This window comes from Hypanus sabinus, chromosome 3 (genome assembly GCF_030144855.1).
Source record: "Hypanus sabinus isolate sHypSab1 chromosome 3, sHypSab1.hap1, whole genome shotgun sequence".
NCBI classification, from domain to species: domain Eukaryota; kingdom Metazoa; phylum Chordata; class Chondrichthyes; order Myliobatiformes; family Dasyatidae; genus Hypanus; species Hypanus sabinus.
In genome coordinates, this window is record NC_082708.1 from 178,603,946 (window position 1) to 178,631,635 (window position 27,690).

At 41.2% G+C, this 27,690-nt stretch overlaps 1 protein-coding gene across 2 annotated transcripts in view; it reads right to left on the reverse strand.

Moving 5' to 3' along the window:
• atrn (attractin) overlaps positions 1-27,690 on the reverse strand; it is a 398,356-nt gene that overhangs the window by 17,639 nt on the left and 353,027 nt on the right. For both annotated transcript variants that reach the window (XM_059965719.1, XM_059965723.1), the window contains exon 27: positions 16,373-16,480. In XM_059965719.1, the coding sequence (XP_059821702.1) occupies positions 16,373-16,480 (108 nt within the window). The remainder of the gene's footprint in view (positions 1-16,372; positions 16,481-27,690) is intronic.

Consider the following 27,690-nt stretch of genomic DNA (forward strand, 5'->3'; position numbering starts at 1 on the left):
AATTGAAGTGGACCGTCCATCTCACTTGAGCAATGATACCACAGTGATGAAGTACGCAGTTAGTATCAGGTTAGAATCCTGATGAGAAATTGACTACATATTTCATCAAAAGGTTGCAATCCAAGTACTGACTTGTTTACTGTAATTGAACTTGAAGCTTTTGCTATTTCATCAACCTGTCACTATGCAAGGGTCAATCAACAAAGCTAGTGGGATGTGTACGTTTCTTGTGGATTAAAGTCAATGACAAAGGGTAGGAAGACTGAGGATCTGGCTGGTTACATTTGTCTATTAAAAACATTGGATTCACAAACAAACTATGTTGGAAAGTTAGAATCATAAGCTCAATTTGTTCACTGTAAAAAAAAATCGACAGCTTTCAATTGGAAACAGAGCCACCAGTACAACCTCACTAGCATGCATCATGAGTTACAGACAGCTGCATCTTTTGATACAAAAGATGCTGGGTCTAAAGCTGAAGCAGAAAATGATAGATGTTCTCAGCAGACTTATAGCATCTGTGAGAGGGAGAGAGAGGGGTGAGGGAAAGAGGAGAAAAGTGGTAGAGGGGTAGACACGAGGGGGAGGGGAAGGAGGAAGGGCAGAGGGATAGAGGTGCAGAGGTGAAGAGGGATAGAGGGAGAGGGGTACAGGGACAGAGTTGGAGTTTAGAGAGGGTGGAGGGGGGTAGAGGGTGGGGGAGTAGAAGGCAGAGGGTGGTAGGTAGAGGGAGGAAGGTAGAGGGATAGGGAGAGAGAAAAGTTAGGTAGAGCAAGAAGTATAGAGAGGAGACAGAGGTAGAGGCTGGGGGAGTGGGAGGGAGGGAGGGAGGGAGGGGAGGGGGAGGGAGGGGGAGAGAGAGAGAGAGGGGGAGAGAGGGAGAGAGAGGGAGAGAGAGAGAGGGAGGGAAGGAGAGAGGGAGGGAGGGAGAGAGGGAGGGAGGGAGGGAGGGAGAGAGGGAGAGAGAGAGAGAGAGAGAGAGAGAGAGAGAGAGAGAGAGAGAGAGAGAGGAAAATGGAGACGGGAACAGGCGGAGGGGGAGGGAGACAGGAGAGGAGAGATGGGAGAGGATGATAAAATTACAGGTCAATAAACATTCAGCAGTTGTGCTGAACAGCAACTGACCTGAAACACTAATTTTGTGATGCTTCAAATATTCATTCCAAATCCTACTTGTCTTGATTTTCTGAAATTACCACTGGATAATCATAACCTATAAAACTGCAATACCTTCATCAACTCAATCTACCTGATAAGCTCTATTACCTATGCTGGTCACATCAACAAATGCACCTTCTATCAGTCATCCAGTTGCAGTATAGAATACGATAACACTTGCCCCAGGACTCTCATAAATCTGTCTCTGTTGAAGATGACGTCTAAGACAGCAGATAGTTCTTCAGGCATTCAATATGTATGCTTGACTGCACCAGCTAGCTTTTCATGACATGATAGAGCACGCCAGCTAACACCCAAGACACAGAAATGCACTTCTGAGTGTAGACTTGCAATAAAGCAGGCTATATATCTCCTCAGAAGCTAAGAATATACACATCTAGAACTCACAAGTGCCAGATGTTTTCATTCCACCTCCAGTTAAAGTGCCCATAAAAGATACAGGTCAGAATAAAATCTAGATTGCAGTTTCTTGCATCAACAGAGCCAAATGATTCAATTTTGCTTTAGTGATCTGTATTGTGAAAAATTTAAAAATCCCAGCAAAACTGTTAGTACTAATACTTTCCCTTTATAACACCCATCTATTATTTTTCCAAAAACTGTAAATTCTTATTTTTATTTGTTTTTAATTAGAGATACAGCATGGTAATCGTCTTGACTCGATGGGCCGAATGGCTGACTTCAGCTCCTTTATCTTATGGTCTTCAGATCCAACGAGACCACACTGCACAATTACATCCATGTGATCAATTAACCTATTAACCATTACATCTTACAACTGTGGGAGATAATTGGAGAACCCGGAGGAACATATAGTGCCTATAAAAAATATTCACCCACTTGGTGGTTTTCATGATTTATTGTTTTTCAACGTTGAATCACAGTGGATTTAATTTGGCTCTTTGACAGTGATCAATAGAAAAAGACTCTTTCATGTCAGTCAAAACAGACTTCTACAAGTGATCTAAATTAATTACAAATAAAAAACACAAAATAATTGATTGCATAAGTATTTACCCCCTTCAAGTGTGTAGTTAGTAGATGCACTTTTGACAGCAATTACAGCCTTGAGTCTGTGTGGATAGGGCACTATTAGCTTTGCACATCTGGACAATGCAATTTTTCACCATTCTTCTTTACAAAACTGTTCAGATTGCATGGGGTTTGTGAATGAACAGCCCTTTTCAAGTCCAGCCACAAATTCTCAATTTTATTGAGATCTGGACTCTGGCTTTGCCATTCCAGGACATTCACTTTGTTGTTTTTAAGCCATTCCTAAGTAGCTTTGGCTTTATGCTTGGGGTCACTGTCTTGCTGGAAAACAAACCTTCTCCCAAGTCACAGTTCTCTTGCAGACTGCATTGGGTTTTCCTCCAGGGTTTCCCTCTATCTTGCTGCATTCATTTTACCCTCTACCTTCACAAACCTTCCAGGGCCTGCTGCAGTGATGCAGCAACCACCATGCTTCATGGTAGGGATGGTGTGTTTCTGATGATGTGCAGTGCTTGGCTTATGCCAAACATGGCCTAAAAGCTCAGTTTTGGTTTCAGAGCATAGAACCTTCTTCAGAGTCTCCCACATGCCTTCTGACAAACTCTAGCTGAGATTTCAAGTGAATTTTTCAATAGTGGCCTTCTCTTTGCCACTCTCCCATAAAGCCGCAGCTGATGAAGTACCCGGGCAACAGCTGTTGTTAACGCAGTCTCTCCCATCTCAGCCACTGAAGCTCGTAGCTCCTCCATCACTAGTCCCCTTTTTGCACGTTTTTTTGAGGACAGTCTCTCGGCCTATTTACACAGGCGTCATGTTCTTTCCATATCTTGATGATTGACTTAACTATACTCCATGGGATATTCAGTGACTTGGAAATTTTCTTGTATCCATCTCCTGATGTGCTTTTCAAAACTCTTTTTGTGCAGTTGCCTGGAGTGTTCTTTTGTCTCCATGGTGTAGTTTTTGCCAGGATACCGACTCACCAGCAGTTGGACCTTCCAGATACAGGTGTATTTGTACTATAATCCATAATGTACTGGTTAGGCACAGGAGTACATTCAGCCAGAGACTCATCCCACCGAGATGTAACACTGAGCGTCAGAGGAAGTCATTCCTACCTGTGGCCATCAAACTTTACAGCTCCTCCCTCAGAGTGTCAGACACCCTGAGCCAAAAGGCTGGTCCTGAACTTATTTTTCCACTTGGCATGATTAACTTATTATTATTTAATTATTTATGGTTTTATATTGCTATATTTCTTCACTACTCTTGGTTGGTGTGGCTGTAACAAAACCCAATTTCCCTTGGAATCAATAAAGTATGTCTGTCTGTAATCAATTGAAACACCTTGACTGCACACAGGTCTCCAAAACAGATCTCCATTCAACCAATTATGTGGAAGCAATTGGCTGCAATAGTGATGATTTGGTTTTTCATATTGGGGGGGGGGTGAATACTTATGCAATCAGTTATTTTGTGTTTTGTATTTGTAATTAAATTAGATCACTTGTAGAGATCTGTTTTCACTTTGACACAGAAGTCTTTTCTATTGATATGTCAAAAAACCAAATTAAATCCACTGTAATTTACGGTAAAACAATAAAATATGAAAATGTCCAAGGGTGGTGAATACTTTAAATAAGCACTGTACAAACTCCTTGCAGACAGCAATAGGAATTGAACCTGGGTCATTGACACTGTAAAGCATTATGCTACCATGCCACCCAGAATGGAAAAGGATTTGTTTCATCTAATTCTTCATCACGCAAGCTTTGAATGTTTGTGCACCATGCACACAACAATATAGATAAGCTTAAGTGTGTCCAAAGCATTTGTCACATATAAAAACAAAAATACAGAAACATTCAGCAGGTCAGGCAGCATCTTTGGAAATGAAAGCAGAATCATCACTGCTTGCCCCTCCATAGATGCTGCCTGACTTGCTGAGTTCCTGAACAATTTCTGTGTGTTTATCACTGCATTCTGATGAATTTTCATCAGATTCAACACAAGTTGGGAAAGCTGATTACCTGAAATTACTGAATTCAACGGAGAGGTCTGGGAACTGTAATATGCCTACTTGGAAGATTAGATGCTGCTCCTTAAGCTAATGTTGGACTGACTGGAACAGTGTCAGATATAAGGAGAGCATGATCAATATGGGTGTAAATCATTTGCCCTTCTTCCATTTCTGGGTATTGCATCCAGCATGCAACATATGTGGCCTCCTCTACTGGAGAAAACAAACACAAAATGGTGATCCCTTTGTGGAATACCTCTGTTCAGAATGCAAAGGTGACACTGAGCGACAGATACCTATTGCTTTAATTCATCCCTCTCCTGCTCTGAATTCTTTTTCTTCAGCACTGTTCCAACGAAGACCAATATACATTTGAGAGGGAGCATTAGATCTTCCAACCAGACACTTTCAACAAAGGGACAATTCCAACCCTTCTGGTCAAACTGTAACATAAGCTTTTTTTCATCTCTGCAAAGATGCTACCTGACTTGTTAGACATTTCTGGGAGTCAATTTTATATCAGATTTCCAGCAATATACTCTATCTGGTAGTTTCAGCACATTTTTCCTCTCTCCTCTCATCCTTTTCCCAAGATTCCTCCAAAGAATCCTGTTGTTTACATTTGTCATCCCAAATATAATTCACACCAGCATTAAACACCATCTGCTGCTTCTACCTCTATGTTTCTAATAGGTCTACATCCTGCTATATCTTTCTACAGCCTTCCTCACTAGCCACAATTCCACCAAACTTTATAGCACCTTGAAACTTACTCATCAGTCCACCCACACCTTCAGCCAGATCATTTGTATACAACAACAAAGATCCCAGCATGGATCCTTTGTAGAACATCATTTGTCAGACTTCCAGTCAGAACATCACCCATCTACCATAATCTTCTGTCTTTAATAGCCAAGCTAATTTTGAATCCAATCCTCCATGTGCATTTTTCTTATCAATAATCCTACCATGCGTGACATTCTCGAAAGCTTTACTGGAGCCCATGTATATCACATCAACTGCCCTCTCTACATAAATCACTTTCCTCACCTCCTCAAAACAATCAATCAAATTTAAAATACCGAACCTCCCCACAAAAAGCCATACTGACTGGACATAATAAATCCATACTTTTCCAGATGTCTGTAATCCCTATCCATAATAATCTCTTCTAATAAGTTCTCTGCCACTAATGCAAGGATCACTAACTTTAATTTCCTGGATTATCCCTGATGAGGTGGGATGGTGGAGGGAGTGCAAATGAAGTTGCATTTCCTTCAGTAAAATACAGTTGAAAATGTCATTGCTTCCACTGAAACACGGCCTCAGCTTTCAGAAACCACCTCTGTTGAAGTCATGCACAGATGAAGGCATACACCTAAAAAATGGCAATCCATTTGCACCAAGTACCAGAGAAATGAATTTCTTGGACTACTGATAATAGTTATCCAATGGTACATTTGGTATTACTGCCCTGGAATGAGTGTCATTAAGCATTGCCTCTGTTAAGAAATTACGAGCTAATTTCTATTGATTTCACTCAGGTGACACAATTGACAACAACTGAATCAAACATCTAAGAAGAAACAGAAGCATCCTTCTCTGCAGTTTGACCATAAGACATAGGAGCAGAATTAGGCCATTTGGCCCACTGATATCTGCTCCGCCATCCCATCATGATTATTATCCCCCTCAAACTCATTCTCTTGCCTCCTCCTCATATCCTTTGACACCCTTAGTAATCATGAACCTATCAATCTCTGTTTTAAACATACCCAATATCTTGGCCTCCACAGCTGTTTCACCACCCTCTGGCTAAAGAAATTCCTCCTCATCTCTGTTCTAAATGGATGTCCTATTCTGAGGCTGTGCTCTCTGTGGGGGTTGGGGTAGTCAGCCTCGGTGTGCGGGAGGAATCATTCACAGTTCACGTTGAAACCCTGCATCAGGTCCAAGAGCGGAGAGGGGAAATGGTCTGTATAAAGCAGAAAGGTGGAGTGGTGACACAAGGGCACAGGTGATTGGTGGAACAAGGTGTGTGGGTGAGGGTTGGAGGGGTGAGTGATAATGTGTGCCACCTGAATCTGTCTCCCAATTTCAACCCGACCCCCTTGGCTCAATCCACCTGCCATCCTTCTCCCATCCCTTCTGTCCACCAATCATCTCTCTTCAGGCCATCACCCCTCTCCAATCTCAGTCCTGATGCTGGGTCAACAATTCCTTTCCCCTCACAGACTGTGCTTGACCTGCCAAGTTCCTCTGGCTGATTAATTATTGATTGCTGTACCTTGTCAAGCCTGGTAAAAATAAAGTTTAATGATTAGCTTTGTTTGTCACATGTAACACTGGAACATCAAGTAAAATGTATTGTTTTGTATCAGCAACCAATACAGTCCAAAATGTACGGGAAGCAGTCCGCAAGTGTCACCATACTTCTGGCGCCAACATCGCATAACGCACCCTGCTACCCCTAACTTGTATGTCTTTGGAATGTGGGACGAAACCGGAGCATCCGGATGAAATCCACTCAGTCACAAGGAGAATGTACAAACACATTATAGACAGCAGCAAGAATTGAAACCCGATCCTATACCTAGCGCTAAAGTGTTACGCTAACTACTCTAGTACAGAATCAGGTTTATTATCACCGGCATGTGATGTGAAATTTGTTAACTTAGCAGCAGCAGTTCAATGCAATACGTAATCTAGCAAGAGAGAAAAACAATAATAAATAAACTAAAACAAATAAACAAGTAAATCAAGTATGCATATTAAATAGATTTTTTTTTAATGTGCAAAAACAGAAATATTGTATATTAAAAAAAGTGAGGTAGTGTCCGAAGCTTCAATGTCCATTTAGGAATCGGATGGCAGAGGGGAAGAGCTGTTCCTGAATTGCTGAGCATGTGCCTTCAAGGCTTCCTGATGGTAACAGTGAGAAAAGGGCATGCTCTGAGTGCTGGAGGTCCTTCTGTATAGTTCAGTGAAATCACCTATCATTCTTCCAAACTCTGGAAATTACTGGCTCAGTGTGCTTTTGTTGCATACTGGAGAAATCCCCCATCTCAGGAGTCTTTACACTCTTTATACCAAGTACATGTTGTTAAAGACAGAGGATGTGTTTTCCAAGTGAAGTCTCATCAGAGTTCATTCTGATCTCATCCTATTCCTACTCCTCTTTCTCATAAATGCTGGTCCTGACAACAACATCCCATATCTGAGATGGTGCAGATGAACTTCTAGCTGGTGGCTAATGAAACAAGGAAAACAACTAAATACTTTGTTAATCACACTTCTTCTGGTAAACGATCATCGCATATAATAGTCTGTAACTTACCTTTGGGCTTGAAGGCAGAACAGAGGCAAGGTGAGGTGTACCCAAGGTTCGAGCCATTTAAGCGCCATGTTGAAGGCTGAATCAAGGTGGTGCAGTTGAGGCGTCAGAACATACCAATTTGACTAAGCTCAATGTTTGGATAGATGTAAGCACTGTGCAAAATAGGAAAGGTCTGCTACAGGTCGAATCAAGGCAGTGAGGTCCAGGCCCCAGAGCGTATCAAGGTGATGTTCAGTCGTCGATTTAGGTGTCAGGCCAGATTGTAAAGGTCAGGGTGTCGGGGCCTGAGGCAAGGGACGAACTCATTCAGATCACTGCTCCATGTGGTTTACTTGGCTCTGTGCTGAACTGTTGGACTCTCCCGTGGACTTCAGTCCAGAACGCTATTTGCTTGCATTTCTTTTCTCTGCACATTGGGCGTTTGAGGGTCTTTTTTAAAATGAGTTTTTTGGGATTTCTTTGTTTTGTGGCTGCCTATTAGGAGACAAATCTCAAGATTGTATAATGTATACATACTTTGAAAATAAATTTATCGAGATTCAGTGCACAGTAGGCCTTCTGTTCCTTAGAGCTGTGCACCAAGCAATCCACCAATTTAATGCTAGTCTAATCATGGGACAATTTACAATGACCATTTAACCTACCAACTGGTAAGTCTTTGGACTGTGGGAGGATACTGAAGCACCTGAAGGAAACACTCACAATCATGGGGAGAACATACAACCTCCTTACAGGCATGGCGGGAATTGAACCCTGATTGCCGGTATTGTAAAGCACTCTGCTAACCACTATGCCCACTGTGCTTTTGAACTTTGAACCAGTGAAAGAATGGAGGGGAAATTCTATGAATAATACCATACAAACCTATGTACATGTACCATAGCGAAATAAATATAGCATTAAATGATCTTCGAGACTTATGTCAACTCACAGTGAATCAAAAGTGAAATTTCAGTGCCTCAGGCAACTTTGTTTGAACATTTGTTTCGCTGATGTTACATGAATTCATGATAGAAAAGCAAGACAGATTGTCTGAAATTCATGCAATCTAAATATTTTCTCAGAATATTTACTGACCTGAGAATGGCTTTCAGACTCTCTTCAGCATGTTAAAACTGCTGATGTTTACAATACCAAAATCAGAGTCAGGTTTAACACCACTGACATTGGTCATGAAATTGTTTAAAAGGCAACAAGAGTGAATACAAGTTTATGTACGTGTATATGTGTATATATAAGATTAAATTAAATAAGTACTGCTAGAAGTCCAAAACAACAATGAGATAGTGTTCATTGAATGGTTTATCGTCCATTCAGAAATCTGATGGCGGAGGGGCAGAAACTGTTCCTAAAATGTTGATTGCATGTCTCCAGGCTTCTGTACCTGGACGTTCTAGGTGATGGGGGTCCTTAATGATAGATGGTATCTTTTTGAGGCATCGCTGTTTGAAGATGATGATGATAAAGTCAAAGAAACAAAGCTGCAAGGCTAATACTTGAAGCAGAGATTTAAGATTTAAGCTTCAGAAATCACCTTACGTTGCATACAATTGCTTCATTAATCTCAAAGAGACAACCTGAATTTCCCAACAGATGTCTTATATATGAACTATTTCAACAGTGAAATTATTCATTTCCCTAAATCATGGTTATACTTGCTTATTTTCTCTCTTACTCCTGAACTGCATAAATAAAACTTCCAAGGCAGAAGGCACATTGTTACACAAAATGCTGGAGGAACTCAGCAGGTCAGGCCGCATCTATGGAGAGGAATAAACAAACGATGTTTTGGGCTGAGACCCTTCTTCAGGAGGGTCGTGTCCTGAAACACTCTTCATTCTTCTCCATAGATGCTGCCTTACCTGCTGAATTCCTCCAGCATTTTGTGTATGTTGCTCTGGATTTCCAGCATCTGCAGAATCTCTTATGTTTAACATTATCCAAGATAACCTCAATAATTAACAGAAGGCTGGCCAGGCATGATTCACATAGATCTAAACAAGTGCTTTTAGGTTTAGACCCAGATCAATGATAGCACTCCAACATGGCACTTAGATCATGGATAGAAAGAGGCCTTTTTCTCAGGGAGGAAATGGGCATAATTTTATCTAGCTTGGAGGAAATTATAAGGAGGACATCAGAGTAAGTTTTTTTCACAGAGAGTGGTGGGTGTATGGAATGGTGGTAGAGGCAGATACATTGGGCATGTTTCAGGTACATGGATGATAGAAAATTGGAAGGCTATATAGGAGGGAAAGGTTAGATTGATCTTAAGAGTAGGTTAAAAGGTTGCCACAACATTGTGGACCAAAAGGCCTGCACTGTGCTGTAATGCTCTGTTTTCTGAAAAGGGGACAGCAGTTATAGTGTAAATTTGAACAGCCAAATTAGTAAAATAATAATGTTAAATATAACTTTGGCCAGATGAAGTGAGAATAAACTGGATAAATATTTTGTTTGCAATCCTCTTGTGCAGCAAATTTATGTGGTAAAAGCCCAGGTAAACTAAATGCATTTCAGTATTTCTGGATTTCAGAGGTCTCTTGAATGTTACCTGACATCAATACAACAGTAACTGTAAATGTCAACATTTTCAGAATCAATTAAAGCTGTTCAAATGACTGTTCAGACCTCCTCCGCCTTGTCCTCTTAAATTCAATCTAAATAAAAGACTAACAATGAGGAAAAAGTTCTCCTTGAATACTACATTGACATCTTTAGGAACTAAGCCCCAGATAGAGTGGATGGGAGAGTCTAGGACCAAAGATGTTCTTAAGGGAATACTGTTGCCTTGCACAGCCCAGGTTGCAGGAGTGATGCACTGAAACTCGGTGCAACCAAGGCTTTGTAGGGAAGGGTCTTGATGAAGGGTTTCAGCTTGATACTGTTTATTCATTTGTCTTGTCTTGTTCATACTGCACCAACCGCTGCCACTGGGCTATAAACGTGCAGGAGCAGTGTGTGGTTAAGTGCCTTGCTCAAAGACACACACGCTGCCTCAGCTGAGGCTAGAACTAACGACCTTCAGATCAATAGCCCAAAGCCTTAACCACTTGGCCACGCGCCAACATAGATGCTGCCTGACTTGTTGAGTTCTTCCAGCATTTTGTGTGTGTTATAGAGAAGGAAGGATGTCTAAGGTCTTTTTGCTCTGGATACTGAGGAGCTAAACACTGTGTACAAACCACTTAAACACAGGAACTTTGTATTGTCTCATTATCCCACAAATGCCAATGGTAACACAGAACACGCCAACACCATACATGTACAGAATCATGAAAGTAGAGGCTGATTGAGACTGTGAATGTAAAAACAGTTGTGCACATGGATCCAAAAAACATGGAGAGCTATGTAAGAGGGAAGGGTAAGTTTGATCTTAGAGAAGATTATGAGATCGGAACAACATCAAGGGCCAAAGGACCTGTATTATGCTGTAATATTCTATGTTCTGATCACAAACAAGAGAAAATCTGCAGATGTTGGAAATGCAAGCAAAATACACAAAATGCTGCAGGAACTCAGCAGACCAGAATGCATCAATAGAAAACAGTACAATCAATATTTCGGACCGAGCCCCTTCAGCAGGACCGTGCCCATCTGTAAGTTGGAGAGACCCGATGTAGATTGGGAGACTGCTTTACTAAGCACCGATGCTCTGTCTGCCAGAAGAAGCAGGATCTCCCAGTGGCCACCCATTTTAACTCCACTTCCCGTTCTCATTCCGATAGGTCAATCAATGGCCTGCTCTACTGTCATAATGAGGCCACACTCAGGTTAGAGGAACAACACCTTATATTCCATCTGGGTAGCCTCCAATCTGATGACATGAACATCAATTTCTCAAACTTCCAGTAGTGATCCCCTTACCTCTCCTTCACCATTCCGCATCCCCTTTTCCCTGTCTTACCTTATCTCCTTGCCTGCCCACTGCCTTCCTCTGGTGCTCCCACCCCTTTTTTTGTCACTGGCCTTCTGTCCTCTCCTATCAGACTCTCCCTTCTCCAGCCCTGTATCTCTTTCACCAATCAACTTCCCAGCTCTTTACTTCATCCCTCCCCCTCCCGGTTTCACCTATCATCTTGTGTTTCTCTCTCCCCTCTCCCACCTTTTAAATCGACTCACATTTTTTATCTCCAGTCTTGCCGAAGGGTCTCAGTTCAAAACGTCGACCATACTTTTTTCCATAGATGCTGCCTGGCATCTTGTCTGTGTTGATTTTATGTTCTGATTTTTTAAATATCTTGTCAATATTTTTACAAATAAATCTTATTTGTGAAATATAAAAATTTAAGTGCCTACTAGTTATTCAAATGTACATCTAAGCACAATGTCAATAACTACGTATTCACATCTCCAGTGATGTTGATCGTTTGAAGACTAATTCTGTAACAGAGACAGCATTAGATCTATAATCCTTGGTAAATGTGTATGCCAGCAGTTTTGCTTTGAGTCTTTCAACCTAAAAATTAGAGACTCAATAGTTACATTCAGTGGCTACTTTAACACTTGCTTGTTAATGCAAATATCTAATCAAACAATCATATGGCAGCAACTCAATGCAAAAAAGAACACAAACATGGGCAAGTGGTTCAGTTGTTGTTCAGACCAAACATCACAATGGGGAAAAATTGGGATCCAAGTGACTTTGACGTGGCTAATTATTGGTGCCAGAATGGCTGGTTTGAGTATCTCAGAAACTGCTGATCTCCTGGGATTTTCACTCACAACAGTCACTAGAGTTTACAGAGAATGGTGCAAAAACGTACAAAAAAAATCCAGTGAGCAACTGTTTCACCAACCACCTTCATCTGTCGAGTTGAACGTTTTCTCTAACAAAATATTTTGACAATTGAAGCATGGATAAAGAAAACTATAAAGAATTTTTAACATTTTTTTTTATAGGAAGTCCTGTGAAAAGCAATTTGGAATACATTCCATTCAATGCCACGGATTGTTGCTTTTTCTGAATCCGTGACTTTTCTCCAACAATTTTAATCGGTTTTTAGGTAGTATTTATTAGGATGGAACTAATTTACACAGAAACAGAACCTAAAAATCAAAGAATGTAGAACAAGCATAGACCCTTTAGCACACCATGCCTGTGACGACCATGATGCAGATTAAACTAATCCCATCTGACTGCACATACTATTTCCCTTCTCCCTGTCTGTAGTCTGCCTAAATACTTCTTGAACATCGTTACTGTATCTGTTTCTCTGGTAGTGCATTCAAAGCACATACCATTCACTATGTTAAAAAAAACCTTGCTTCACACATCTCCTCTAAACTTACCCATCTCATAGAATATAGCCCTTCTTCTTTCATTCACGTGCCCATCTAAGTCTCTTAAATGTCCCTAATATATCTGCCTTGATCACCTGCTCTCTTGGCACATTCCATGCAGCTGCCACTCCCTGTGTAAAGTATCTACTTAAGACAACACCCTCTACTTTCCTCGAATCACTCTCAAATTATGCCCCCTTATTTTATCCATTTCCACCTTGGGCAAAAAGACTGTAACTACCTACACTATGACTCTTAGCATACACATTTATCAATTCTCTTCTCATTCTACTTCACTCCAAAGCGCTAGCTTGCTCATTCTGTAAGTCGTATTCTCTAATCCAGATAGCATCTTGTTAAATCTCCCCTGCGCTCTCTAATGAAGAGACCAGAACTGAACATCATATTCCATATTTGGTCTATCCAGAAATTTATACAGCTGCAACATTATCTTGCAACTCTTGTACTCAAACCAGATTACTGAAAGCCAGACACTTTATGCCTTCTTAACCACCCTGTTAACCACCGGTGACCCGTTTCCATCCAAGGGGTCAATGTGGACATGGTGCAGGATTACAAATACCTGGGGATACGAATTGACAATAAACTGGACTGGTCAAAGAACACTGAGGCTGTCAACAAGAAGGGTCAGAGCCGTCTCTTATTTCCTGAGGAGAATGAAGTCCTTTAACATCTGCCAGACGATGCTGAGGATGTTCTACGAGTTTGTGGTGGCCAGTGCTATCATGTTTGCTGTTGTGTGCTGGGGCAGCAGGCTGAGGGTAGCAGACACCAACAGAATCAACAAACTCATTCGTAAGGCCAGTGATGTTGTGGGGGTGGAACTAAACTCTCTGATGGTGGTGTCTGAAAAGAGGATGCTGTCCAAGTTGCATGCCATCTTGGACAATGTCTCCCATCCACTCCATAAAGTACTGGTTAGGCACAGGAGTACATTCAGCCAGAGACTCATTCCACCGAGATGTAACACTGAGCGTCATAGGAAGTCATCCCTGCCTGTGGCCATCAAACTTTACAACTCCTCCCTCAGAGTGTCAGACACCCTGAGTCAAAAGGCTGGTCCTGGACTTTTTTCCACTTGGCATGATTAACTTATTATTATTTCATTATTTATGGTTTTATATTGCTATATTTCTACACTATTCTTGGTTAGTGCGACTGTAATGAAACCCAATTTCCCTGGGATCAATAAAGTATGTCTGTCTATCAATGTATGCAGCAACCTTAAGGGACCTATGTATGTGGATCCCAAGATCCCGCTGTTCCTCTACACTGTAAGAATCCTGCCATTAACCCTGTATTCTGTCTGCAAGTTTGACCTTCACTTCACACTCTTCTGGATTGGACTCTATTTGCCACTTGTGAGCCCGGCTCAGCATCCTGCACAAAGCCTTGACCTCACCCATTTCCTCTGGCTCCATGCACATATCCCCATCTTTGTCCTTGACTAGACCTCCTTCATAAAACGCCTTGGAATTTTTCTTAATCCTACTTGCCATGGACACTTAATGGCCAGTTTCAACCCTCCTAATTTCTGTTCAAATTCCTTCATGCTTGTTTTATATTCCTCATTAAACCTTACATGTTTCCATCTTCTTTTTGACTAGAGTTTTCTGAGCCTTGCCTTCTGCATCCTTATCTTTCTTCCTCACAGGTACTCGCTGGTCCTGAACTCTTATCAACTGTCAGTCAGGATGACAATAGTAAACTTCCTTCCCTGAAGTACACAACCGAAACAGGTGAGTCATTACTGACTACTGTTGCTAGTGATCCAGGCCATGCATTCTTTTCATAGCTGCCGTTAGGAAGGAGATAGAGGAGCCTTAGGTCCCATACTACCAAGTCCAGGAACAGTTATTACCCCTCAGCAAACAGACACTTGAACCAGACTCACTCACTCTAATGTGGAACTGATTCTACTACCTATGAGTCCTGATGAAGGGTCTCAGCCCAAAACGTCAACTGTACTCTTTTCCATAGATGCTGCCTGACTTGCTGAGCTCCTCCAGCATTTTGTGTATATTACCACTTTCAAGGACCCTACAACTTATGCCTTTGATATTTTTTATTTACTTTTCTCTTTTTTTTCTTGTATTTGCACAACTTGTAGTCTTTTGCACATTGGTTGTACATCTTTGTTGTGTGTGTAGATTTTTATTGATTCTATTGTGTTTCTTTGTATTTACTGTGAAAACAAATCTCAGGGATGTGTATGGTGACATATATGTACTTTGATATTAAATTTACTTTGAGCTTTGTAATGCAGATTGACTTAACTAAATTTAAGTTCTTCCACATTTTAATTCCCAGCTTTGTTAGATCAATCCAATTGGCCCTCACCACAAAATCCACAAAGCCACCACTGACACCACCCTTCAATGCCAAAACATTGCCAAGTAATTTTGTCCATTTTTTCCCTTCAGACACAAGAAAGGGATGGTAGAGTAGCAAAGTAGCTAGCGTAGCACTACTGCAGCACCAACGACCTAAGTTCAATTCCCACCACTGTCTGTACAGTTTGCATGCAGTCTCTGTGACCGTACACTGCTGGTTTCCTCCCACATTCTAAAGATGTAGGGGTCAGGAGGTTAATTAGTCACATGGGTGCAATTGGGTGGCACAGATTTGCTGGGACAGATGGGCATAATAAGACCGTAAAATATAGAAGCAGAATTAGGCCATTTGGTGCACGAGTCTGCTCTGCCATTTTATCACGGTTGATCCATTTTCCCTCTCAGCCCCAATCTCCTGTCTTTGCTCTGTATCCTTTCAATCCCTGACTTATCAAGCATCTATCAACCTCTGCCTTAAATATACCCAATCACTTGGCCTCCACAGTTGCCTGTGGCAACAAATTCCACAGATTCACCACTCCGGCAAAAGAAACTCCTCCTCATCTCTGTTCTATAAGGAAACCCCTCTATTCTGAGGCTGTCCCCTCTGGTCTTAAGACACTTCCACCATAGGAAATACACTTTCCATATCTACTCTACTGAGGCCCTTCAGCATTCAATATAACATGTTACTGTCCTGTATCAATAAGTCTCTAAAATTTGGGAAAACTCTGTGACAGATGTGGCTCCCAAAACATCTGCACTTTTTTAAAGGAAAAAATGGTCAGAATCATAATGAAAGTGCACAGTGAGATGAAGTGGTCGATCTGGCTTTATCACCTGACCTACCCTTGAAATTCATATTCTTACCATAGTGTGACACTGAATGTTGGGAATAATGACATACATAGTACCACAAGCTTCATGCTTCCGAGAACCATTTCATGCCCACCATCTTCTCTTCTGGGAGTAACACTAATATTTTAAAGTGCTGACATTTACTCCACCCCCTGCAGTGACATGTAGGCAGTCAATATATTGATAGCTAAACTAATAGTTATGTGTATTTCTTAATAAATACTGGTTATAACTTAACATTGTAAATTGAATGATGCATCAAAATAAATGACTGACAAGGAAATACTATAATTCATAAACAATTTATTTCCTTGAAAATAAAGGGGAAACAGAATAATTTTTGATTACCTTGATGCTTCCTCCAATAAGATCAGGTGGTTCCTCTTCTGTCTCCAAGGCAACATTGATAGTGGCAAAAGGACGACTAGCCATCTGCTGCATCTCTCGTAGAAGTTGCTATGAGACACAAGTGTATACAGAGGGTTCAATGAAGGTAAATAACGAAGTGAGCAATATTATTCTTAACAATGGGCACTGAGATTCTCCAACATTCATCTCTCTGGCTTTTCGACGATAGCACAGTTTGTTTAGCACAGCAGGTATCAAATATCATTAAGATTCTGTTCTGCAAATCAAATCTATATTCCTTTGTGGACACTGTGATTTCTTTACAGAAGGGAAAATAGACTGAGATGTTGATTGTCTTGTAGTATGTAGACCGGCTTGCTTTGAATATACTTCACATTTCAAGACAAGAGAACATGTAAATAGGTTACACTGCATATCGAAAAAGTGCTTTTATATTTCAAAGATCAAAGTACATTGATTGTCAAAGTATTTATATGTTACCATATACTACCCTGAGATTCCTTTTCTTCCAGACATTTCCAGAGGAAAAGAAAAGGTATACAATAGAATTTACAAAAAACTATACATAAACAGAAAGACTGAAACAACTAATGTTCAAAAGGATACAAACTGAGCAAATAAAAAATAATACTGAGAACATAAGTTATAAGAATTCTTGAAAGTAAGCACAGAGCGAAACTCCCTCTAATTTTTTTTAAAACAGCTACTCACACAAACCTTGTTCTGAGCAGAAAATATTTATACAACCTGAAAACTACTCAACGCTTAAATAAAACATTTTATAAAAGCAAATTCCACCTGCCTGGTAACAAAGGGTATGTGCACAAGAGCATTTCAGTTACATCTTAAAGGAAAATCCAAGTCTGCAGGTCAAAGAATCATTTCAGACTAGTGGCGAATGAAGATACCCATATCGGTACAGGAGTCTAACGTTTGTAGTGTAATGGCTGTTCCTGAACCTGGACGTGTGGGACCCAAGGCTCTTGTACCTCATTCCTGATGGTTGTACAGCACAAGAGCTTGGCCTGGATGGTGGGGGTTTTTGATTATGGATGCTGTTTTCTTCTGGTACCGTTTATGTAAATATATTCAATGTTGGGGAGGGTTTTGCTTGTGAAGGACTGGGCTATGACCATCATTTTTTTTTTTGGCTTTTTCGTTCCTGGGCATTGGATTTGCCCTACCAGGCCGCGATGCAACAGGTTAGGATACTCTCCATTATGCATGTATAGAAGTTTATCAAAGATTTTAGTGACACGCCGAATCTATGCCTATTTCTAAGAAAGTAGAGGCACTGTAGTGTCTTCTATATGATGACACTTACATGCTGATCCCAGGATAGATCCTCTGATATGTTAACACCAAGGAATTTAAAGCTACTGACCCTCTCCATCTCTGATCCCCTAATAAGGACTGGCTCTAGCTTTTTCTTCCTGTAGTCAGTAATCAGTCCTTTGGCTTTGCTAACATTGAGTGAGAGGTTATAGTTGTAGCTCCACTCAAGCAGATTTTCAATATATGCTGATTTGTCACCATCTTTGATTCAGCCAACAACAGGGGTGCTGTCAGCAAACTTGAACACATCTGTATTTAACCACACAATCATAACTATAATGTGAGTAGAACGGGGGGGGGGGGAGATAAAAAAATTGATTTGTGGTGCATTTGTGCTAATTTGTGAGTGTTAAGAAGAATTGTTGCCTATCTGTACTGATGGGGCCTGCCAATGAGGATCCAGTTGCAAGGAGATTTCAAGGCTCGGGTGTCTTGGAGGTTAATTATTAGTTTCGAGGGGGTAGTGGTGTTAAACGCTGAGCTGTAGTCAATGAAGAGCATTCTGATGTATCCACCTTTATTGTCCAGATGTTCCAGAACTGAGCAAAGATCTAATCTGCAATAAAGTACCAGATCTTGCTATAACGGGATGCCTAGCCTCAGTTAGACTTGCCCCCACATCCAATGCCAATGTCCTTGAATGGAAAAATCTACAAAAAGTAGCTGATACAGCACAGTTCATTGCACATAAAGCTGTTCTCACCATTGATCACATCTACAAGGAGAGCTGTCACAGGAAAGCAGCATCCATTATCAAGCAAGCCCAAGAGCCACGCCGTGCTCTCTTCTCCCAGCTACCATTGTGAAGGAGACACAGGAGGTGTAGCTCCCACACCAAGAGGTTCAAAAACAGTAATTATCTTTTAACTATCAAGCTCCTGTACCAGCATGGATAACTACACTCACCTTAACACCAAACTGATTTCATAACCTAAGGACTCACTTTCAAGGACTCTACAACTCATTTTCTCAATATTTATTACTTACTTATCATTGTTTTTGTATTTGCCAATTTATTATCTTTGCACATCCTTCAACCTCCCATGAGGTTGCTGAAATTGCAAGTTAAATGCAGCACAGAAAACATGACACTGGAATCGAGAGAAAGGGCAGCTCTTGAACCAGGCTAAAGAACTGAGGAATGAACAGATGGGCTGTGAATATAGTGGAAATTGAACTCGATGTTAATTCCAAAAGAGATATTAGGGGAAAAGAAGAACTGCATGTACCTCGATTGCTCAAAAGATTAGGAATGCACACAGATTAATTTTTAATGACAGAGAGCTGATGGGTAATAATTAAAAGTTTATCAAAGGATTATTTCTGTTTGAAATGGTAATACTCACCTTATGGTGAGTTTAGCGTGTATGTACTTTTCAAATACCCTAACCATTTCTTTTAGAGTACATCACCATGGAATAGTGTTCGTACTGTCACTAAAATAGCACATTACTAACCTAAATTCTTGCTCTAACAAACCAGAGATGTAGGTTTAAATTCCAGCATGTCAATAATAGAGTTTAAGCATTGTCATTGTCAATGAGGAATTTTGATAAAAATGCTAGTCAGAGCAAAAATGATTATAAAATCACTGCGGCAGACACAATGTTCCATCTAATTTGTAATGACCAGTGTGTTCAAAAATCTGGTGTGTGCAATTTTTTTGCCCAGTGACTACAATGTGTGCACTGAATAATTTCCTCAATAAAAACAGTTGTTACATACCCGTGACAGGTGACAGTGGTGTACTTGTCACGTGACTGGTGTTGAAGCTATACTGGACTTGAGGTAATAGTCTTGTGATGGTGGAGTGACGTCATTTTCCCACCAGTAGAGGTCATGTGACAGGTTTTTTTTCTACAGGGTATAAAAGCAGGACCCCTCCCTGTGAGGGGGGCAGTTCGTGGCTGGATTTGCCATGTTGACTTCATGCCACTGTGTGATTTAATGTTATGACGCAGTTTAGTTGAAAGATGAAGTTTTATCTAATGCCTAAAGTTTAAAAGGTCATTGCCAGCAGTTTCTTTATAACACTGCTAGTTGAGAATCAGTGGAGAGTGAAGATCGGAGTTTGGGAGTTAAAAGATCGAGGAGAGTTGATTTCGACGGTGAAACAGGTTTGACCTTGTTTGATCCTCATTCGGAAGGAATTCGTTGACTGTTCTCATGTTAATCCCCGTGAAGTAGCAGAAAGGATTGGGAACAGTTCTGTAAAGGAAAGGTCAGTGCCTTTAAGCCATTTCATTTGTCCATCTACGTAAATTGTTCGTGGGAAAAGTTCGATTTTGGAAACCAAAGCAGCACGACGTGAAAGAGAATTTAAATAGTCTTAAAAAGTCTCTCCCTTAAATGGACTGTGAGTATTTTGAACTTTTGCAATGCTACTTTGAAGAACTGTTTTTGCAACATCGCTTTAAGAACTGTATAAGCTGCCACACAGCAGCTGATTTCCGGTTACGTTAGTGATTTGTTTACTTTTGGGGGGGTTAGTTTTCAGTGTTTAATAAACGTGTTATTTGTTATAAAAACCCCTGCCTTACTCATATATTTATTGTTGCTTGAATCCGTAACACAGTATATATTAGCCACTTCTAAAAATCTGCAGACAAATCATCAGAAACTCCACATTGTCAACACCATGTGAATTGGAAACCGGAAGTGGAAATCTGATTATATACAATTGTGAAATATACTTAACATGCCAACGAGGTAGAGGGTGACAGCCTTTTGTGTGCATTTTAAATTCCTTTGTGCGTGAAAACCCCTTTTTACTGGGTGTCTTTAGAGATGAGCTCTTATTAGTCTTACTGTCTTATTAGTCGCACAGTCACTGGACTCAGCAGTGAGAAAGCCACTTTTCTCAAACTCCAAACGTCTAGGACGGGGGTCGGCAACCCGCGGCTCCGGAGCCACATGCGGCTCTTTTACGTCTGTGCTGCGGCTCCCTGTTGCTTTGGGAAATAATTGGTCAGTATTTAATTAAAATGTATTTTATGTTAGTTTGTTAGTTTTTGAAATGTAATTCTAAATTTGAAGATTATGGTGATCTTGTACAATCTAAATAAAATGTTGTGGCGACCCATTTCCTGGCACATCCGAACCGGCTCACAATTAGCCAGTGTTCAGGCTAAGGGAGATAGCCTACGGGGGTTTGTGAGTATGTGTCTTTTGCAGCATCCGCGCCCATGGGGGGGCGGGTTGAGGGAGGCTTAAAAGCAAGGCTGTTTAGTTCGAATAAAGCTATCTTTGACTGCAGTTTACTGACTGCGTGTAGCACACCGCTACAACGTGTTTTTATCGCTGGCTGTCCAGAGGGGAGGTGCTGAAACGCTTTGTCGCGTGTCTGGAAGAAGTGAAAACATCCCTGGGCAGCAAAGGGCTCACCTTTCCTGAGCTGGAACAGCCAGAGTGGCTGGAAAAGCTACACTTCATGACACTTCATGACAGCGCACCTGAACACGCTGAACACAGCTCTTCAGGGGTAAGGATGTACAGCCCTGCACATGTTGGAGGATGTTTTGGCATTCGAGCGCAAGTTGACAGTGCTTGCCAGAGATTTACAGAAAGGCACATTGTCTCACATCCCCAATTTGAGAGAGTTCAAACAAGGTCACGACATGATAAATTCGGAGTATTTACATTCTGCAATCATCACAATGCAAACATCATTTGGGAAACGCTTCTGTGAGTTCAGAGAGGAAAAAAAACACATTATCCTTCCCGGTCACTCCCCTAAGCATCAATCCATCCCTACTGAATATGACTGCATTGTCAGGTGTGAATCAACCTGACCAAGTATGATAAATATTTTAATTGCCTATTATTTTACGTATATTCATATGTTTTCATTGTTCAGTGAAATAGTCCTTTTATTTTTCAGGTTGACAACTGGCTGACATTATTTTTGGTTTGCTGCTGGCGGCAAATTTAAGTTTGGCGTTTTTCATAAATACAAGAAGGACTCAAATAGACATTGAGTATTTTACCTTCAACCCAACGTCTTTTTTTCGGAGTTCAAAATGTTTTTGTTGCATGCAGAAATGTAATTTTGTTTTCTCTGCAGGAGTTCATCAATTTCATAAATGCAACACATTATAGTTTGTTTATACATAGCATAAAGGCAAAAAAAACGTTGTATGCAGTGTAATTTCATTTTAAATGTCAAACGGGTTTTGCGGCTCCCAGTGTTTTCTTTTCTGTGGGAAATGGGTCCAAGTGGCTCTTTCAGTGGTAAAGGTTGCTGACCCCTGGTCTAGGGTCAGCACGACTTCGGTCCCACTAAAACCGGGAAGTTAGAGCGTCTCAATCACCTGAACCTCAATCTGTGTGAATACTGTGTAAATACTGTCCCCATACAATTAGCTGTCAGCAAGAAATAACACATCGTACACTGCATACAATTATAAGGAAAGTATGTTTAAAAATGTCAGCTTCATCAAACAATTAGGAGGGAAAAAATAAAAAGGACCCATTACAAATATGCACATAATTTGGAGCTCATCTTGAAGTTGTCTGTAACTCATACACTGGACCCTCGGTCTGTGTGAAAGCACACACCACCTTCTGAATGACACTCAAAATCCACCTCGAACAAACAGGCTGCCCCACAGGAGTATGTGTCCTTCCTCCTTGAATCCATTCAAGATTCAAAAACTTTATTGTCATTCTAACCTTACATCAGCTCTGCAGGGCAGAATGAGACAGCGTTTCCCAGGAGCAGTGCAATCATAACATAACAAACGCACACTAAATAATAAACATAACAATAAATAGTAAAACACAACAGCCACATGTCAGTTAAGAACAAGTTATAAGTGTCCAGTGCAAGTTAAATTGCCCAAAGCAGAGTCAGGTAGAACAGCTATTTAGCAGTCTGACTGCCTGTGGGAGGAAGCTGTTTAGTAGCCTCGTGGTTTTAGTTTAGATGTTCCTGTAACGTTTACCTGATGGCAGAAGAACAAACAGTTCATGGAGAGGGTGTGAGGGGTTTTTAATGATGTACTGCATCGACTCTGAAAGAGGTCTTGGACAGAAGGTAGGGAGACCCCAATAACCTTCTCTGCTCTCCTAACCACCCTCTACAAGGTTTTTTTGTCGGCAGCACTGCAGCTGGAGTACCAGGTTGTGATGCAAAGGGTCAGCACACTCAACCACTCCTCTGTAGAATGTAGTTAAGATGTTAGTGGGGATTGATGCTTGTTTAAGCTTCCTCAAAAAGTGCAATCTCTGCTGGGCTCGTTTCAGAACCCCAGTGGTGTTTCTGGACCAGGTGAGATTGTCCAAGATCTGCATCCCAAGGAACTTGATGTTTTCCACTCTCTCCACTGTGGAGCCGCTGATGCTGAGGGGCGTGTGCTCAGGCTGAGACCGTCTGAAATCAACGATCATCTCCTTGGTTTTAGTGACATTAAGCATCAAGATGTTGGCACTGCACCAGCTCTCTAGGTGTTCATCCTCCTCCCTGTACATTGTTTCATCATCTACGCAAGCACCTTGTGCAACAGGGATGGCATCCTCAGCATCTTCCCTCCTGTCTTCTCCCAGCTCCCATCAAAAAGACCCCGACCCACACCAGTTTCCCTCACAAAACCCTCTCTGCCCAGTGTTCTCTAGATCCTTCGCCCAATTCCACCAACCTGATTGGCTGACACAACATTCCTAAGTTGAACAACATAGCTCAATGTCTTTAACTCAAACTCAAACATGCTAAAAGCAAAACAGACTGCTCTTACAGAGCTGCTAAAATGAAAAGCCTACAGCATAACAGTAAAAATCTTAACCAGGGCGCTACATGCACTAGTAGCAAAAGATGTGTGTGAGAACATGTGCACACTTTAGAAAGAACATTGGGCAGACAAGAGGGTCCTACAACAGGTAGTTTAAACTGCCAAATGCATCACCAGCACCTCCCATACCTAATAAAGTCACCACTGAGTGAACGTTTCTGGTCTTCTGTTGCTGTAGATCATCCTTTTTCAGGTTTGATATGTTGCACATTCCAAGATGCTCTTCAGCACATCACTGTTGTCATGTATGGTTATTTGAGTTACTGTCACCTTCCTGTCAGATTGAACCAGTCTAGCCATTCTCCTCCCAACTACTGTCTGCTGCTCACTGGATTTTTTTTTTGTTTTTCACACCATTCTCCATAGACTGTTGTGCATGAAAATCCCAGAGAATGAGCAGTTTCTGAGATACTCAAATAGCCCCATCTTACATCAACAATCAATCCACAATCAAAGTCACTTAGATCACATTTCTTCCCCATTCTGGTGTTTTGGTCCTTAACAACAACTGAACATCTTGAGCATGTCTGCAGCTTTTTGCCACTGAGTTGCCGCCACATGATTGGCTGATTAGGTATTTGCATTAATGAGCAAGTGTACAGGTGTCTCTAATAAAGTGGTTACTGAGTGTATATGCAGAAAGGTTGCAGTAAAAGGCCAGCAATATCATGAAGGATCCCACCCACCCTGCTTATCTGCTTGTCCCACTCCCATCCGGGACGTGGCTATGCAGCATCCACATTAAGACCACCAGACTCAAAAACTATTACTTCCCTAAGCTCTACCCATTAACCTACCCCATCAACTCCCACCACATTCACATCACAGTTTATTGCACATTGTGTTTTATGGGATTGCTTTACATTTATCTTTATTCTATTTTTATTGTTTTTTATGTTGTATTGGATCCAGAATAATAATCATTTTGTTTTCCTTTACACTTGTGTACTGAATAACAGCAATAAACAATTTTGAATCAATCAATGTTCAAAGTAAATTTATACAACCTTGAGATTCATTTTCTTGCAGGCATATACGGTAAATCCAAGAAATACAATAGAATCAATGAAAGACCACACCCAACAGAATGGACAACCAACCAATGTGCAAATACAAAAGGAAAAATAAATAAGCAATAAGTATCAAGAACATGAGATGAAGAATCCTTGGAAGTGAGACCATAAATCTAACATATAAAGAGGCTTTGAGGAAAGAGAAACAGAATAAAGGGTGTAAAGGTAGTAAGATAGAAGGGCTAAACTGTGTGTACTTCAATGCAAGAAGCATCAGGAACAAAGGTGATGAACTAAGAGCTTGGATACATACATGGAATTATGACGTAGTGGCCATTACAGAGACTTGGCTGGCACCAGAGCAGGAATGGATTCTCAATATTCCTGGATTTCAGTCCTTTAAAAGAGATAGAGAGGGGGGGAAAGGGGAGGAGGGATGGCATTACTGGTCGGGGATACTATTACAGCTACAGAAAGGGTGGATAATGCAGCAGGATCCTCTTTTGAGTCAGTATGGGTAGAAGTCAGGAACAGGAAGGGAGCAGTTACTCTATTGGGAGTATTATATAGGACCCCTGGTAGCAGCAGAGATACCGAGGAGCAGACTGGGAGGCAGATTTTGGAAAGGTGCAAAAATAACAGGGTTGTTATCATGGGTGATTCTAACTTCCCTAATATTGATTGGCACCTGATTAGTTCCAATGGTTTCGACAGGACAGAGTTTATTAAGTGCATCCAGGATGGATTCCTGTCACAGTATGTTGACAGGCCGACTGGGGGAATGCCATACTAGATCTAGTATTAGGTAACGAATCGGGTCAGGTCACAGATCTCTCAGTGGGCGAGCATCCGTGGGCTCCAGTGGGTGAGCTCCCTGGCCTTTAACATTATCATGGAAAAGGATACAAACAGAGAGGACAGGAAAATTTTTAATTAGGGAAGGGGAAATTATGAGGCTATAAGGCTAGAACTCTCAGATGTGAAGTGGGATGATGTTTTTGCAGGGAAATGTACTATAGACATGTGGTCGATGTCCAGGGATCTCTTGCAGGATGTTAAGGATAAATTTATCCTGGTGAGGAAGATAAAGAATGGTAGGGTGAAGGAACCATGGGTGAGAAGTGAAGTGGAGAATCTAGTCAGATGGAAGGAGGCAGCATACGTGAGGTTTAGGAAGCAAGGATTCGATGGGTCTATTGAGGAATATAGGGTATCAAGAAAGGAGATTAAGAAGGGGCTGAGAAGAGCAAGGAGGAGGCATGAGAAGGCCTTGGCAAGTAGGGTAAAGGAAAACCCCAAGGCATTCTTCAATTATGTGAAGAACAAAAGGTTGACAGGAGTGAAAATAGGACTGATTAGAGATGAGGGTGGGAAGATGTGCCTGGAGGCTATGGAAGTGAGCAAGGTCCTCAATAAATACTTCTCATTGGTATTCACCAATGAGAGGGAACTTGATGACAGTGAGGATAATATGAGTGAGGTTGATGTTCTGGAGCATATTGATATTAAGGGAGAAGAGGTGTTGGGAGTTGTTAAAATACGTTAGGACGGATAAGACCCAGGGCCTGACGGAATATTACTCAGGCTGCTCCACGAGGTGAGAGAAGAGATTGCTGAGCCTCTGGCTAGGATCTTCATGTCCTTGTTGTCCACGGGAATAGTACCGGAGGGATTGGAGGGAGGCAAATGTTGTCCCCTTGTTCAAAAAAGGTAGTAGGGATAGTCCAGGTAATTATAGACCAGTGAGCCCTACGTCTGTGGTGGGAAAGCTGTCGGAAAAGATTCTTAGAGATAGAATTTATGGGTATTTAGAGAATCATGGTCTGCTCAGGGTCAGTCAGCATGGCTTTGTGAAGGGCAGATCGTGTCTAGCAAGCCTGATAAGAGTTCTTTGAGGAGGTGACCAGGTATATACATGAGGGTAGTGCAGTGGATGTGATCTACATGGATTTTAGTAAGGCATTTGACAAGGTTCCACACGGTAGGCTTATTCAGAAAGCTTTAAGGTAGGGGTGGAAAGTTCAAGGGGGATATTAGAGGAAGGTTTTTTTTTAACTCAGAGAGCGGTTGGTGCATGGAATGCACTGCCTGAGTCAGTGGTGGAGGCAGATACACCAGTGAAATTTAAGAGGCTACCAGACAGGTATATGGAGGAATTTAAGGTGGAGGGTTATATGGGAAGCAGGGTTTAAGGGTTGGCACAACATTGTGCGCCGATGGGCCTGTACTGTACTGTATTGTCTATGTTCTATAGATTATGGAAACAGTTCAGTGATGTTGAGTGAAGTTTTCCCCTCTGGTTCTAATGTTCGAGGGATAATAACTGTTCCTGAACCTGTACCTCCTTCCTGATGGCAGCAGCCAGAAAGGACCTGTGTGATGGGCGTCCTTGAGAGTATGGCCTGGGTGGTGGGGTTCCAATTTATATGAATAAGAAAATTCATGTCAGAGATGACATGAAATCTTGTTATTTGAATTTCAAAAGTAAATCTGTTCCACATCTCCCTTTAGATTTACTTTTAAGAGATGCCTTATACCACACCACCAAACTGAATCAACTGAACCAATGAAAAATGGTTTCCACGCTGTTTATTTGGCATGACATATTTTTGAACTCAAGCTGTTTTCTGATTTATTTGTTCAAACCACTACAATATTTATTGCATTTTAAGAAACTGAATTGTATTTGCCTACTAAATTGATATTGATCTTTCTAACCGAATAAAAGTACAACATCAATGACACTCAGTGTCCACTTTATCAGGTACAACTGTACACCTGCTAGTTCATCAGCCAGTCATGTGGCAGCAACTCAATGCATAAAAGCATGTAGGCATGGTCAAAAGGTTCAGTTGTTGTTCAGATTGAACATCAGAATGGGGAAGAAACCTGATCTCAGTGACTTTGATCGTGGAATGATTGTTGGTGCTAGATGGCGTGTTTGAGAATCAGAAACTCCTAATCTTCTGAGATTTTCATAGACAACAGTCTCTAGAGTTTATACAGAATGGTCTGAGGAACAAAAAACATCAGACAGCTGGCAAGTCTGTGGGAAAATTGGCTTGCTATTGAGAGAGATCACAGGAGAATAGCAGGACTGATTCAAGCTCATGAGAAGGCGGCAGTATCTCAAATAATGTGTTACAACAATGGTGTGAAGGAG